General features: G+C 42.7%; 1 protein-coding gene across 2 annotated transcripts in view; it reads right to left on the reverse strand.

Annotated features, from left to right (window-relative positions):
* Positions 1 to 11663: 11663 nt before the first annotated feature.
* The window catches only part of DZIP1L (DAZ interacting zinc finger protein 1 like), a 33832-nt gene continuing 29335 nt past the window's right edge, over positions 11664 to 16160 (reverse strand). For both annotated transcript variants that reach the window (XM_083741816.1, XM_083741815.1), the window contains exons 15-17: positions 15515 to 15654; positions 13733 to 14136; positions 11664 to 13630 (exon numbers count right to left, since the gene is read on the reverse strand). In XM_083741816.1, coding sequence (XP_083597942.1) covers positions 13960 to 14136; positions 15515 to 15654 — 317 coding nt within the window. In that variant the 3' untranslated portion in view covers positions 11664 to 13630; positions 13733 to 13959. The remainder of the gene's footprint in view (positions 13631 to 13732; positions 14137 to 15514; positions 15655 to 16160) is intronic.

The following is a 16160-nucleotide window of genomic DNA, read 5'->3' on the forward strand; positions in this document are numbered from 1 at the left end:
CTTTTCCGTAGGGGACACAAACTTCTGAGGTATTTATTAAGTACGGGGCACTATAGACTGGCACTGACTTTGAGCAAAGAATTGTATCTGGAGTTACAAATTGGACTATAAGATAAGAGCTTTCCTGTAATCTCAGTGCAATTAAAAGCCTCTATCTCCCTTCCTGTAGTGACAAGGTTATTGCTCTTCTATAGCTGAGCAGAGATGAATGAGACACTGGGTTAATAACCCTAAGATTTATGACATGGTTCTGGCCCAAATATTATGGGAGCAGAGCTCTCTTGGTGAGATATTCCAGCTGAACAAACTTGATAGCATTTCTCTTTTCCTTTATTTTTCATGGAGTGCATTATTTTGGCAAATTTTGTTCTGTTTCCAAGGGTAGGTGCTGGTGCCATTTGATTATTTAATTTCTCCTATCATTTATATTCTCTGAGAGGTTTTCATTGGTAGACCCAGCCTTTTCAAAAGGAGAGAGGTGCCAAGTGGGAAAACGAAATGCACACACAAATATTTTTAAACAGTCAGGTGGATTCACACACTGACTGCAAATCAGCACAGCCTAATTAGCGTTGAATATCAACCAATGCCAGTTCACACCAGGAGAAGCTGGGCTCACAATATTTACAAACCGGGTCTGTCTAAATATATGGTGATGATTTAGCAGCAGCCATTTGGGACACACCGTTGAACAGATTCAGAAGGTGCTGCTAGGAGCGGTTCAAAATATTTTGCCCAGGGGGGAAATGGTACTCTCCATTTCACATTCAGAAATTGACCAGGGTGGCATTTGAATCTTATTTCAACAGCGGTGATAGGACAGCCTCCTCCATTACAAACAAGATTAGTAGATGAATGGCAGGCTGCACAGAACACACCGTTCTGTCCTCCTAGCTCCTCAACTCTGCCCCCCACCATCTGCTGACTGAGGCAGCTGTCTCACTCTAGCCAATGGTTGGGTTGGCCCTAAGAACATAAGAAGAGCCTGCTGGGTTAGGCCAATGGCTCATCAGGTCCAGCATCCTGTTCTCACAGTGGCCAACCAGATTCCTGGGACACCCAGAAGCAGGATTCGAGCACAAGAGCACTCTCCTCTCTTGTGGTTTCCAGCAACTGGTATTCAGAAGCCTTACTGCAGGCTTCCTCAACCTTGGCCCTCCAGATGTTTTTGGCCTACAACTTCCATGATCCCTAGCTAGCAGGACCAGTGGTCAGGGATGATGGGAATCGTAGTTTCAAAACATATGGGGGGCTGAGGTTGAGGAAGCCTGCATTACTGCCTCCAGCTGTAAAAGCATAGCATAGCCACCATGACTAGTAACCTTCAGTGGCCTTCTCCTCCAGGGATTTGTTGAATATATATATATATTTAAAAAGCTTTCTATGTTATTATTATTATTTATTGAATTTGTATGCTGCCCTATACCCGCAGGTCTCAAGGCGATTCACAACATAAATTCACAATACAGTGGTACCTCGGGTTAAGAACTTAATTTGTTCTGGAGGTCCGTTCTTAACCTGAAACTGTTCTTAACCTGAGGGACCACTTTAGCTAATGGGGCCTCCTGCTGCTGCCACATGATTTCTGTTCTCATGCTGAAGCAAAGTTCTTAACCTGAGGTACTATTTCTGGGTCTGTAACCTGAAGCGTCTGTACCCTGAAGTGTCTGTAACCGGAGGTACCACTGTATAAAAGCACAAAATGAAAACAAGAAGAATCCAATAATCCCCACTGCCCACAACATATTTTAAAAGGGTATTGGATGTCAATCAGCCAAAGGCCTAGTTAAAGTTGTAGTCAGTGTTGGAGTTACAGGAGTTTTTTTTTCATACTGTAATAAGCTGCCTTGAGCACATTTTAAACTGTGGAAAGGTGGCATATAAATATAATGTATGTATGTCTTTCGTGAGGGGCTATGTCAAAAGCTTTTTGAAAATCCAAGCAAACAATGTTTACTACATTCCCAATGTCCACAGGGCTCCAGAAGGTGAGTGGGAGGGGACTTACTTTGCAGAAGTTGTGTTGATCCTGTGGCAGTCTTAGTGCGTTGCTCAGAGAAACATGACTTCCCCATATTTGAGTTTTCCATCTACCATTTGCATTTAGCATTCCTCCCCCTGCTCCCCTCATCTTCTGGTCAGAAAGAGGAACAATGGACTAGGGGTGTGTGTGTTTGTTTTACTTTCATCATTTATGATTTTTGGGAGCTCTGCCAGATTACACCAGCTGTGGATCAGACCCAAAGATTTCAAAAGGCAGTTTCCTGCATTCTTGTTTTTGTTTTCGTGTGTTATTGAATGGAGAATATGCTACAAGTCACACCACATATTAACATCTTCAATTTGCATGAAATGCGTTTTCACACCGAGTGCTGGCCTACCCCAGTCCCAGTGGCATGTGCCGGTAATAGGATTTCATTGTCTCGTGGCTGTTTTGGAATCTCATCTTTGCAGAAAGAAGGAAATTCATTTTGGATTAAGCTTTTGTTCCTTTCTATTTCTCTTGTGGGAAAGCTAAATTTGTTTTCTAATGCCATTACAAACAAATCTTTGTGTAAAGGAATTATCAGGGCACCTGTTTCTCCATTTAAACTCGATTAAAAGTAAGTTCCCTCCCTTCAGTGTGCACTTTTTTGACATTGTCTTCTATGGATTTACACATTTCTTTTTCCGTTATTCTCTTGAATTCTGTAATCTCTTTGCTTCCCTTCCTTTTCTCTGATGTGTTATAAATGCAGAGTACATGAAGAACATGGAATAATTGTTCAGTGTATTAATTCTAGCTTTTCATACAAGCAGTGGATCATAGGTAGTGTGCATTGAACTCAAATCCCAATTTTGCAACAAGGCAATTCGACTCATAAGAAAAACCAGATTCGGACACCAGAAGATATATAATACCAGGAGTAATCTTTTTACTGGGTGCTTCCAGACTGTTGTTATTTTCAGGTGAGATTCAATCATATACTGGGAAATTCAGGTTGTGCAAAGTAGATTCCCCCCAAAATTGGACTTTTCGAGATAAGGAGTGACAGGATAATACACAGGTAAGTGTGGAATAAACACTTGCTTGGTGGCCATTGTCTAACTTCCGTGTAAACAAATCTGAATTAATACTCAGTAAGTAGAGAATATCAGCAAACAAGTCAGGATGACTTTTTAATAAACAGGACATTTGAAAGGGATCATAGTCTAGGGCTGCTGGATTGCAACCTGGAGATTCCTAGGATTCCCTGATGCAGTAGGAAATAAAGAACATAGATTTCACCCCAGAACTTCCCTTTCCTGTTTCTGTCACCTTCTCCCTCTCTCACCTTAAATTTTTTATTCTTTATTGAAAGATAAAAAATACACAATTACAAGTGGACAGAGTAAGATAAAGCACTATAAAGAAGAAAAGAAAGAAAAGAAATAGTACCCATATAGAAAACAAAACAGACCAACAAGAATTTTTTTTTTTACAGAAATTGAGATCTAGTCATGCCACACCTCAAAAAGGAACAAGAGTAGACAACTGGAATGAGGAAAGTACCAGTGGAAAGAGCTATGGATGCCCTATTTTCCAGTTCATTGGGAAACCTTGAGGTACAACGTAGTTTTCTGGGTTGCAATGTGGTGATCTTATAGCCACTCTTTTCTCTTGTGCAAAGCCTTCTCTCTAGGTTTGCCAGCCATGGCCATGGTCATCTCTCAAGGTTTGCTAGCACCCCTAAAAGAGGCCCCCGGTGAGGGCAGGGGAGAGTTTGGGGAGCTGTGAGTTTGAAGAGCTGGCTGATGAGAAGCAGCCTCAGGAACCTGCAAGAGTTTCCTGTTGCCTTGGAGGAGGGGTGGGTGGGAAGTGATGCAAACAGCACTGGCTGTCAGCATCTATACTACCTCCCTGCTTCTAGCTGCTCTCCTTCTACATCTGCAAATCAAGAGTATGATATAAAAGAAGCGTCAGTCATCAACACTCTCCTGTCACAAAGAAACTGATGTTGTCTGTCTTCACCTGGAACTTGGAACTCTGGGAAGTGAGGGGCGACAAACAATACACATCTTTAGGCTTGAGTGGACTCTTGTCTTGCAGACAAGCACATGGTGAAGAGATTTCAGGTAGCTTGCCTGAGCCCTTAACGCTCTTCAGCATTTGATGAGGTAACAGAGGAATTGACTTCAATCGTCACGAGCTGAAAAGCACTGTGGGGTAAAGGCTTCTCCTTGTGGACCTTTGCAGAGGCAAAGGGTAGGAAGGGAAATAAGGAATGTAGGGTTAGAGCAGCCATCAGCGACGAAACTGGGTCGCAGGGCACTTTACAGAATAGTGCAGTGGCAAGAGATTTAATTGCTTCAGCACTGCTGCGTGTGTGTTTTTTGCCTTGGCCCTCAGCATGTATGCTGCTGGAGGGTGAAAGGCTCAGACAGGCATGTTGCTGCCTTTATGTGAGAAAGGGAAGAAGCAGACAGAAAATACATGAGCAGTTGGTGGAGGGAAATCCTTTGGATTCCGGGAAGGTTCCCCTCGCTCTTGGAACCTGCTTCAGAAGGCTTGCTTGAGGATAGGTCCAAGAATGACACCATCTGGGTACTACACATGGGGTGGTGGTGGGAGGTAGGAATTCAGTTTGATTTGGAATTCAAAGCAAATTTACTTAATTCACATTTCCTGAAACAATCTGCGAACCAAAACATAGCTATTCTTCAAAATCTGCACTTGCCTGAATTTTGAGGTGCTGTTCTCCAACCAAATGATCTGTTCAAAAACCTGCGTATTAAAGTATGCATTAAAATGCTTATATCAGTGAAAACAGCATAAAATAATGCACTTTATTAGGGGCTACGGCTTGCAAAAATGTGTACGTATCAGACACATTTCCAAACCGGAATGTGTGCATTATGAGAAACTTTGCACTAAAAGGCCTGCAAATTTCCCCCTTTAAAAAACAAGTTTATTAACTGATGTGAAAATGTTCAGAGTGGGTTAAGACTGGTGAAATATACTCGGAGTCGAGAGTGGATTTCAAGCTCTTTATTCAGCTCATAGTGGTGAGGAGGAATGAAAGTTCCCCCCAAATATCTGCTTTATATACATTATTTACACAATGGGCTGCATGTGATTGGCTAATTCCGGGATTCTCCTGTAGGCTAATCAGGTTGTGGATTCACTTCCACCTGAATCTGGATTGGGTGGCTCCTGCGGACCAATCATACTGCTGCATTGTTCTAGGACCAATCAGATTGCTGCATTCTGAATCCTATTGTTCTAGGACCAATCAGACTGCTGCATTTTGAATCCTATTGTTCTAGGACCAATCAGACTGCTGCATTTTGGATCCTATTCAACACAGAACATAACAACTGGAAAAAAATGAGGTGACAAGAGAAACTGAAGATGACAGATTCATCAACGGCTAGGAGCTATAATGGCTATGTTCTCCCTCCACTCTCAGAGGCATTGTGCCTCAAATACCAGTTGCTGGGAATCTCTGGTGGACAGTGTGCTTGTCAAGAATGCATGCAGGAGCCAGGCCCTGTGATCAAGAGGACTTTGCAGGACTGGGGCCTTCCTAAGTTTGTTCTGAAGAGGCAAGGCGCGGCCTGACAGGTGAGGCCGATTGGTAACTCACAGCACCTGGTGGCAAGAGCTGGGAAGGGATAAAAGGTTAGCATTTCCCTTCAGCTCTTTGCCACAGCAACACGCTTCCTGCCTTGCTGCGTTTGGTTTCTTGCTTCCTGATCCTTGAACCTTGGCTTCGTGACTCCCTGCTTCTTGATCCCTGGATGCCTGACTTCGTGACTCCTTGCTTCTTGATCCTCAGACCCTTGACTTTGTGACCCCTTGGTTTCCAACCCTTGGCTTCTTGACTCCCGGCTCTCTGACCCTCAGACTCTTGGCTTCCTGACTCCTGGCTTCTGGACCCCCGTTCCTGCTCCCACCCCACCATCTTGTTCCCGGTCCTGACATCCCCTGCCAGGACTTCGATTGCCTGTGAACTGGACCGTGACAGTGCTGTTGTGCTCATGTCCAGCTTGCAGGTTTCCCACAGGCATCTGGTTGGCCACTGTGAAAACATGATGTTGAACTTGATGGGCCACTGGCCTGATCCAGTAGGCTCCTCTTAAGTTCTTATATGAGTTGGACTGGGTCACATAACAGACTCATGTGAGTTAAGCGAAAGTTTAGAGGAACATGGCACTTGAGAGGTAAATAGCATAGGAGCCTAAGAGGGAATGCCTGGTGCTTCCTGGGATTTTTTTAGAAACCAAAAAGAAAAAAAGAAAAGATTGTTAATTATACTGAGAGTGTAATTTGTGAGTTTGGACCCATTATGTCCAAAATTGGGTGACGTCATGTTTCAGTCCACCATTTTGATTCAATAGGTTGCCTGGTGTTGAAGACTGCCACTCCCTCCCTCAGGAACCCTCATGCTGAGTTTGGTGATGATCTCTCAAGCCAAATCTATGTCAAAAAATGTGCAAAGTCATGCCAAAGTGACATTTCAGTCTGCTATATTGATTTAAAATGGTGCCTGGCGTTGACACATCAACATAGACCCACTTCGCCACGTCAGGAATCTTTGTGCCTAGTTCGGTGACAATATCTCAAGAGGCATCTGAACAAACAGAAAAGCAGCCAGACAAACCACTTTCCAATATATATAGCAGATACAATTATGCAGCCGTATTTTGATGCTGCACTTCAATAAACATATCAGTCTGACTATTTGCATTCATGCCTGTATTGTAGCTAACTATGAAACCCAGAAAGATTGATGCTTATTGAGTTGCATTCTTAGTCAAAACATATCTTGTTCATCAGCTGGCAGCAGAGATAGCCAGTGATAATATCTGGCTTTTTGCTCTAATCAACCATAGTGTAGCACGATCTCTTTAACATCTGTTATGTATTGTTTTCTGGCTTGGAAATTAATGTTCGGAGGTGTCACGCTTATTTGTTTTGAGCTGAAGGGATGGATATTGCAACCCTTAGTGATGCTTAATTAATGCAGTACCACATTCCTTGGGAAATCTATACACCAAAGAGTGGCCTCTGGATGTAAAGGCAGCATCACTAACATTTGGGAGGTACATGCTATTTGTTGTATCAGATTCTCCCATTCGTGCCCTGGAAAATGGGCACATTATGCTTAAATATGGACTTTATTGTCTTCTGCTGTTTATCTAGGAACACAGTAGAAGCTGAGCTAATGGCTAATTAAACGTTATTCTTGATTAGGCCTGGGAGGCTGTACAGAGTAGAAACTATCTTCTCCAACCTGGCCACATCTCTGAGTCAGTTCTCCAAGAGCTGGCCTACTGCATCATAGCTGTTTCTCTGAAAGGGGCAACATGACAGATATTTAGCTGATAATGCATACATTACAATGATGATTATGACCTCTACATTAATTTGTGAAGCCCAAGTCAGCTTGGGGTAATCTTGTAAGGTACTAAACCTATCTGAAGAGAGATAAATGATGCATCGAAGCAAGAACAGAACATAAACAGATGTTGTAGAAAAAGAGTGGCTTTGCCAATTCAAGGTTGTGGGTACATTTAAAATACAGCTAGGTCATTCTTTTTCTCAATTCTGACTGAAGCTGATTTCAGGAAAAAACATATCAAAATGCAATATCCCATAAGAAATGACAATATAGCTACAGGGGGGGATATGGCTTGTGCTTGATGTTGTATGTGCACTGCTTTCCAAACCAGTGGTGGAAGAGCACTGAATGCAGAGCAAACAGAGATGTGGACACAGCCTTACTCTGAAACCAGATACAGTGGTACCTTGGGTTAGGAACTTAATTTGTTCCGGAGGTCTGTTCTTAACCTGAAACTGTTCTTAACTTGAAGACCACTTTAGCTAATGGGCCTCCTGCTGCTGCCGTGCCGCCGGAGCACAATTTCTGTTCTCATCCTGAAGCAAGGTTCTTAACCCGAGGTACTATTTCTGGGTTAGTGGAGTCTGTAACCTGAAGCATCTGTAACCTGAAGTGTCTGGTACCCGAGGTACCACTGTACATCCAAGAAATGAAGTAACTCAAGTAGAGGCACGATGTAGTCCTTGCACCTTAACAATTGATTTTGCTATGAAAGATCTGGTTAGATTGTAGCAGTGGCAGACTTTGGGCTTTTAAATTTCAGCGGCGCCCTTTGCAATGCCAAAATTTGGCGCACCCCCCCTTCTCCCCTTCTGTCATTTGTCATTGTTGCAATACCCGCTGTGGTCCCCTGGCAGCTCAGTGCAGGTGGACCGGTCGTGCTCCCCTACATCCACTTCTGGATTGACATGAATTCTTCCTAACAACTGGCTAAGCTACAGAGCTGTTTAGGAATATTAGGGCTTATCACTTCCTCTTGCACCACACTGCTTTCCCCTGGAGTGAACCACTCTTTAGCTCTCATTCGGAGCACATAGCAGCTCAGGTTTTCTCTTTAGTTTGCTCCCATTTAGCACTAAAGAGGGGGTTTTCCCTGGGAAAGGTATGGGGCAAGGGGAAATCTGCTCAGACGTGTGTTATCTAGGCACGGGACAAGCGGAAGTGTGGCTCAGCGCTTAAAGAACATTCAACCTGTTCAGAACTTGAAGTTTAAAAAACCTGCTGACACATCAGTCCTTGGAATTGATGAGGCTCTGTTCTGTTGCTGGGGGAAAGATCAGCAGCACTTTTAGCCCATTGTTAGACCGATTCTGACTGTGTATGACAATGGCATGCTTGAGTACTGTTGCTTGTGAGTACTGCTCCCCCCTTTTTGTAAAAAATGAGGTGCCGGCACTCATACTTGATGAAGTGCCATGCATGCCAGCACAAAATGGCTGCCATGGACATCAAAATAATAACAATAACAATAGTAATAATAATAATTTGAGGTGACAGTATTCTGCACCACTGAGCACCTCTACAAAAAGCACTGTTTGTGAATAAATGGGTGTGTATATATGGAAAGGGAAGTTTGGGAGATACTGAAGGTGAAATGGACCCATGAGGCAATACACATAAATAATGTATCTCTGTGTTGTATTTGTGCACATTAGGAACATAGGGTGCTGCTGTATACTGAGCCAGACCATTTGTCCATCTGGTTCATTGTTGTTCACACTGACGGGCCGCAGATGCCAGGGACCTGAACCTGAGACCTTCTTCATAGAAAGCAGATACTATACCACTGAACTATGTGGTCCTTCCTTCCAGATTATTTTCTATTGCTTACTGTGTAGCACTTCCTCCCTTGCCTCATCCACAGCTTCTCTTCAGGCCATATGTATCTTATTAACATGCTCCTCTTATTAACTGTGGGTCTTTCTGTTCACTGAAATAGCTATAAGCTCACACACATCCCTGGTGTGAAATTTCTGCTAGAATGATATTGGAAATGGCCAAATACTTGTTACAGTTTCTTCCTGCATATAGAAACTACACAGCTACATGGGCACATTGGGCACATTATATTACATTTTCTGTTGCACATCAAAATAGTTAAAAAGCACCACCGTGTGGTTAAAGTTGAAAATGATGCCTTGTTCTTAATCCTTATAATATGTGGCAGTGTCATGAAGCCACCTTAGAAATACATATAGTCTAATACTATATAAAACTGTATAAAATCCAGTCAGTTTGCATAGATGGGTGGTATAAAATAGATCCAATGTTCTTCTATATGGTGGGGTTTTTAGTATTCCTGTAAAGATTTGTCACAGTTTTGATCTAAAGATGTTACAAATCAGGGATGTGGAACTTCAGGTTTGAGGAATTGTGATAATGCCTCTTCCTTGTCTTGGAGGGAGGATTGAAGTGGCTGTGTGGGGTGGGTGTCGAAACTAACCTACTATAAAGGTAAAGGGACCCCTGACCATTAGGTCCAGTCATAGCCGACTCTGGGGCAGTGGCGTAGCGTGGGGGGTGCAGGGGGAGCCGGCCGCACCGGGCACAACATCTGGGGGTTTGGGTTAGGGGGCGCAAATCCACGGGTTAGGGGGTGCAAATTACTTGCCTTGCCCCGGGTGCTGACAACCCACGCTACGCTCCTGCTCTGGGGTTGCAGTGCTCATCTCGCTTTATTGGCCAAGGGAGCCGGCATACAGCTTCCAGGTCATGTGGCCAGCATGACTAAGTCACTTCTGGCGAACCAGAGCAGCACACGGAAACGCTGTTTACGTTCCCACCAGAGCAGTACCTATTTATCTACATGCACTTTGAACTGCTAGGTTGGCAGGAGCAGGGACCAAGCAACGGGAGCTCACCCCGTCACGGGGATTTGAACTGCCGACCTTCTGATCGGCAAGTCCTAGGCTCTGTGGTTTTACCCACAGCGCCACCCGCGTCCCTTAACCTACTATATAATGGCTTTTATTCATTTGTTTCATTTGTCCACTTTTATTTATTTTATTTTTTATTTACTTCATAAAATTTATAGGACGCTTGATTGTAAAAATACACACACACAATCTGGCTCCACCCACCTCTGACCTGTGGCCCCTGTAAAGTTATATATAAGGGGATGTGGCCCTCAGGTTGTTGTTGTTGTTTTAAAAAAGCTTCCAATGCCCAGCCATAAATGTGATTTTCAGCTTTTAAAAAATGATCCTGTGCACAGTCCTGACTGCCTCATAAATGAATCTACTGGGCTGCAGAGTCTGAAGTGGAGTATTGATCCGATCCAGATCATGATATGCCTAGATCAAGTCAGGCGACTCCACTTTTGACTCCGAACAGGGCGACTCTTCCGCCATTCCAGAGCAGACCAGTTAAAATGAACAGATTTTGATTTCTTTGGAAGTACTTTCAGTATGACATAGTTGGATATCTCTCACAGTTGCACTTTCTTCTAGATAATATTAATTAATATACTATTTGTAATAGTGCTCCATATTCAGATATGATTCCGTATAGAATGCTAATTAAACATGACCTTGGGCTTGATCAGATTCACATTTAATTCATCTTAGTCTTTTCCATGCCACGTCCATAATTAACTGTGTTTTTGGCACAATACTCTTTCTGCAATTGTGGCTGTGCTCAGTGTACACCAGAAGGAAGAAAGAGTTTAATACTTATGTGCATGCTTCCCCTGCCCATAGATTTAGCATCATACTAAAGAGGGCAAACCTTCTTGCAGTAACCAAACCTTCAGAAGGAGTGCACAATTGCAGAGGTTTCTCTATTGTAGGTGATCAGTTATGAGACACACACCTTCCCCACGCCTTCTGCATATTTTCCAGTTCTTTGTTTAACCATTTGATGAAAAATTGAAAATAGAGGTGAGCCTTTGTTTTACAAGAAATGAAAACATTAACTGAGTGGGGTCCATTCAGTTCAATATCCATTCATTCTGAATGAATGGGTATGCTTTTTGTTGCTCACATACACATTCATTCAGGGACTGACCTTCCTCTTTGCGTGGATTTGCAAAGATTTGGAAAGTTTTTAAAAAGCATTGTACATACATTCTGTAATACAGGAGAAAAGAAATAAATATATTCATCCGGAGACTATTTCATCATGAAAACTGTCGAGATCATACCTTACTTTAGGATGCGTTCAGAATAAGAACATACCATACATGCAGTTGAGTTGACTTCTGTTTTTTTTAACTTTGCCTTTTCCCTCTACTAAAAATTATTTCAAATTCAAATATTAAGCACACAAACATGCAACCAGAGTTTACATAACAAACAAAGGTTGCATGAAAAACTTTTATTTCTGGAGATGCCCCTCCTTTTCTAAAATTAGAAAACCCAACCAATAACATCTGAACTTATAAACATTCATATCTGTACTTCGAAGCTAAACATTTGTTGTTTAGGAGTCACTCACAAATCATGATTATTGTGCTGTTATACTTGTGCAAATATTATAGTTATACATACAGGTGATTCATTCCAGGGATAGAGCCTAAAGCCCAAAACATGTAGAGTTAAATCACTTTGAGTTCTATGGCAGGTGGAACTGCCAAAGTATTTTTTCCACGGATGCCCACCGTGGAAAAGCTGAATGTGCACAGGTTAAATGTATGGTATATAAGTTGCAAGCTAGAGGTAAAGGACCCCTGACCATTAGGGCCAGTCGTGGCCGACTCTGGGGTTGTGGCGCTCATCTCGCTTTACAGGCCGAGGGAGCCGGCGTACAGCTTCCAGGTCATGTGGCCAGCATGACTAAGCCGCTTCTGGCAAACCAGAGCAGTGCACGGAAACGCCATTTACCTTCCCACCTATTTATCTACTTGCACATTGTCGTGCTTTCAAACTGCTAGGTTGGCAGGAGCAGGTACCGAGCAACGGGAGCTCACCCCGTCGTGGGGATTCGAACCGCTGACCTTCTGATCAGCAAGTCCTAGGCTCTGGTTTAACCCACAGCGCCACCCTCTACCTCTATCTTAATGGTAAATTATTTTTACGTTTTAAAAATGTGTGGGGTCAGATGGATCCCACATCCCATTTCTGTAGGTTTTGTACTTTACATTGAGGATTATTGCTGACCGCGATCATTTTTATTGTCTTACTGGAAAAAGGAAGATCTCAATAAATACTATCTTCAAGCTTGCAAATGTCATCATGATGCTTAATAACTTTTGCCAGGTATTCTATGCATCTGCCTTCTTGAGATACACACAGGGTGGTTACTTGCAAAGACAGCACATATGGTCACATATATCCTGAGAAATCTGGGAATGAGCAAATGGGACTTCTATAAAGCAAATGCTTCAAAATTATTATTTTTAATGAAAGGGTTTTTTTAATATAAAAAGAAAGGGCAGAAGGGGATATGGACCCCTTATGATCATCCCCAGTTTTGCTCTTGTGTGATTTCTTTTTGGGGCAGGTTTATAGGATGCCTCATTTTTACCTACTCCATTTGTTTTCCTGAATACTCTTTTTTTTTATCTACTCTAGTAGCAAGTGCCATTTGCAGCATCTCAAAAAACAAAGCAAAAAACGTATGTTTCTTGAGTTGTGGTGCCATCAAGTGGTCACCTCTATCCAGCAACTTTTTATTTAACTGTGTTTCTAGAACTCAAATATGTTATAATTATCAGCCACAGCAGATGAGGTTCCTCACAGTTCTTTAAAATCATATTAAAAACAGCAATTGGGAAAGGGGGGCAAATGAGATGGGAGGTGGTTTTACTCTTTCTCCAACATTGTCATTCCAATCTAAATTGCCATCCATAACTGGGTCCCCCCCCCCCCCCCGTTTGGGGGGAAAACATGTCTTTCCATTGGATCATGTTATCTCCGACAACTAGTCCAATCGGAACAAGTTTCTATAGAAAAATACCCCAAATAGAAAAATAGTCTTTAAAATTATGAAAGCGTTTTTAGTGTGAAAAGCATTCAATATAGATTTTTAAAAAAACTTATTTACACTCATATATATTGTGCAAAAACACACGGGGTAAAGAGCAAGGAGAAATGTTGCTATGCATTCAGTAGACGTGTGGCTCTGAATGCCTTAAGTCTAGCTATACTTGAAGCAATAATGATGCTCCTGTGCTGGGGTTATTGCACTTTAGAGACTACAGTTGGGGGCTCATATGACTGAATGCTCCTCCATAGAAAAAAAGAGCAGGGAGCTTCCTCTTGTTAGTTCAGCATCAAGTGGAGATGTGCTCCCTTCATCAAAAGGTGAACCTCACTCCCTTCAAACTCCTCCCTTTGAAGCATCAATGAAATGCCGGGGCTACAAAGTTAGGGCTGATATTTCTTCTCAGTCCTACAAGTTATTGTTTCAAAGCTTTTGTTACCCGAGACTTCCAGTGAAAGAGTACTTTATCTCATTATCTTTTTTTTTTTACTAAGGAGGAAAACATTCAAGCAAAACAACTTCACACTTGAGTCAAAACATATGATCCTGAGTATGGTAGTTATTCACATTCTCTCTCTCTGAAAGTTCAGCATCCTTTTCGTTGACTTGCCTCAGGAACTGTTCCATCTCAAATGGAGCCTGTTGTCTCACACAGCTCGGCTCAATGCAAAGATTACCAGGCGCCAGCCCTTGTGCTGCCAGAACCCCAGAGGCTGGTGCCCCGAGAATCAGCTGAGTCCCCGCTGCTCCTTGCGGCTGGTGGCTTCTTCAGCTTGCTGTTGGTCTCCAGGTGTGGGGTGACTTCCTCTAAGGAAGAAATCTCCAAGTCACTGTCCTCCTCCTCAATGAACTGCAGCAAGGGAGAAGAGAAAACAGATAGGAGAGCAAGCAGCAGATGGCAAAGACTGGCCACACTCTCTTATCTCTGCAATGCCTCAAATCCTCCTCCTTAAAAATCACCCTAAATCAGTGAAGAAGATACTTCTCGGGGAAGGCACACCCCACCAGGGTTGTATAACAATAACAATAACAATAATAAATGTTATTTATACCCCGCCCTCCCCGGCCAAAGCTAACACCAATAAAATCACAGTAAAAAACATAATGGGGGGAAAAAACCAATTTAAAATACTGGTTAAAATGCAATTTAAAATGCAGCCTCATTTTAAAAGTAGCCTATAAATCAAGACCATAAGGGGAGGGAAACATAAGGGTCAGACTGAGTCCAAACCAAAGGCCAGGCAGAACAGCTCTGGCTTGCAGGCCCTGCAGATAGATGTCAAGTCCAGCAGGGCCCTAGTCTCTTGTGACAGCGTTCCACCAAGTTGGGGCCAGTACTGAAAAGGCCCTGGCCCTAGTTGAGACCAATCTAACCACCTTGCGACCTGGGACCTCCAAAATGTTGTCATTTGTGGACCTTAAGGTCCTCTGCGGGGCATACCAGGAGATGCCGTCCCATAGGTACGTGGGTCCTAGGCCATGTAGTGCTGGGAGACCAGGATTCAAGTATCTGCTTGGCCATGACACTCCCTGGGTGGCCTAGGGCCAATCACAGTCTCTCAGCCTAACCTATTTTATATACATCACCTTGAGCTCATTGAAGGAAAGGTAGGATATAAATACAATGAATAAGTAAATAATTCTGAATTCAGAGCTGTAGATTCAAGTTTCCCATTCTATGCCCAGTACCAGTTTTGCCACCTACTACCCATGAGTCAGTATATAACTGGTGGGTTTTCAAGTGGTTGGGTGCCTTGCACTATCACAGTTAATGGGTGCTGCTCAAGAGCACCTCTTTCCATGTGTCTTGTGCAGGAGAACCACCTGATGGATTGCACCCTGTTAGTTGAGTCCCTGACAGCTGCAATCCTAAACACGCTCATGAGCAAGCCTCATAGAACACGGAGGCATTTATGTTTGAGTAAATATGCATAGTATAATGTTATTTGGGAAGAACTGATGAATGAAAAGCAAAGGTAGCTGTGTTGGCCCAACAGAGGGGGTTGAAATCCAAAATGCACAGTAGGACAATATTTTTATTAGGTCATCAAGCATAAAATGAAGTAAGGGTGAGCAAGCTCTCAAGCTCTCCAGAATTCTTCATCATGCTGAATGAATTGTCCGGAGCAAAAACTGGAATGATGTTCCATAAGAATGGAATAGAATTCGGCAGAGAAAGGGAGATACCACCTGTCTGATTTCCTAAACTAATGTGTATTGTATAGTACCTGGATTTTTTTAGTAGTTGGGGCAGGTTTAGGAACTTCTTTGGTAGGGATGGGAAAGAGTTTAACTCCACCAGCAGGCTTTTTCCCAGATGCACTCAGTGTCCTCTCCAGATTTTTAGCCATTGACTGCACCACTGTTTCTACAAGAAGCAAAGAATTGTTATTCATTAAACTTGCTAGTCATTCATTACTCAAGTTGTGCATTACTCAGGTCTCCAAGTGACTTGCAACACATCTAAAATATAAAGAGTGGTATTATACTAACAAGTCCCATCAGTGCAAGATTTTTCACTTGTGTAATGGGAGTATCCCCCTCTCCTCCATTGCATGTGTCCTGCACCTTCCCCAAATCTATTCCAGGGGAAACCCTGATAACAGATTTAGTGGGTGCAAAGAAAGAGAAGGAGACGATGTTCTGATGAGCAAGCAAAACTCCCTGGGATGGTGGAATAGTTACCTTAGTGCTATGCTGGATTCCACCCAAATACATTACACCATTAACAAATTCAAACAAAACACCTACAATTCATATACATATTAAGAATTAGGATCCGAGTCTAGACATCAGATTTAAACAGCAAAGTTGTTCATAATAAATGGCTTCTTAGGAGGTTATGGCTGACCTAAGAAACTGTATAATTCTAAT

This window comes from Podarcis gaigeae, assembly GCF_964106915.1.
Source record: "Podarcis gaigeae genome assembly, chromosome: 5".
Lineage (NCBI taxonomy): Eukaryota > Metazoa > Chordata > Lepidosauria > Squamata > Lacertidae > Podarcis > Podarcis gaigeae.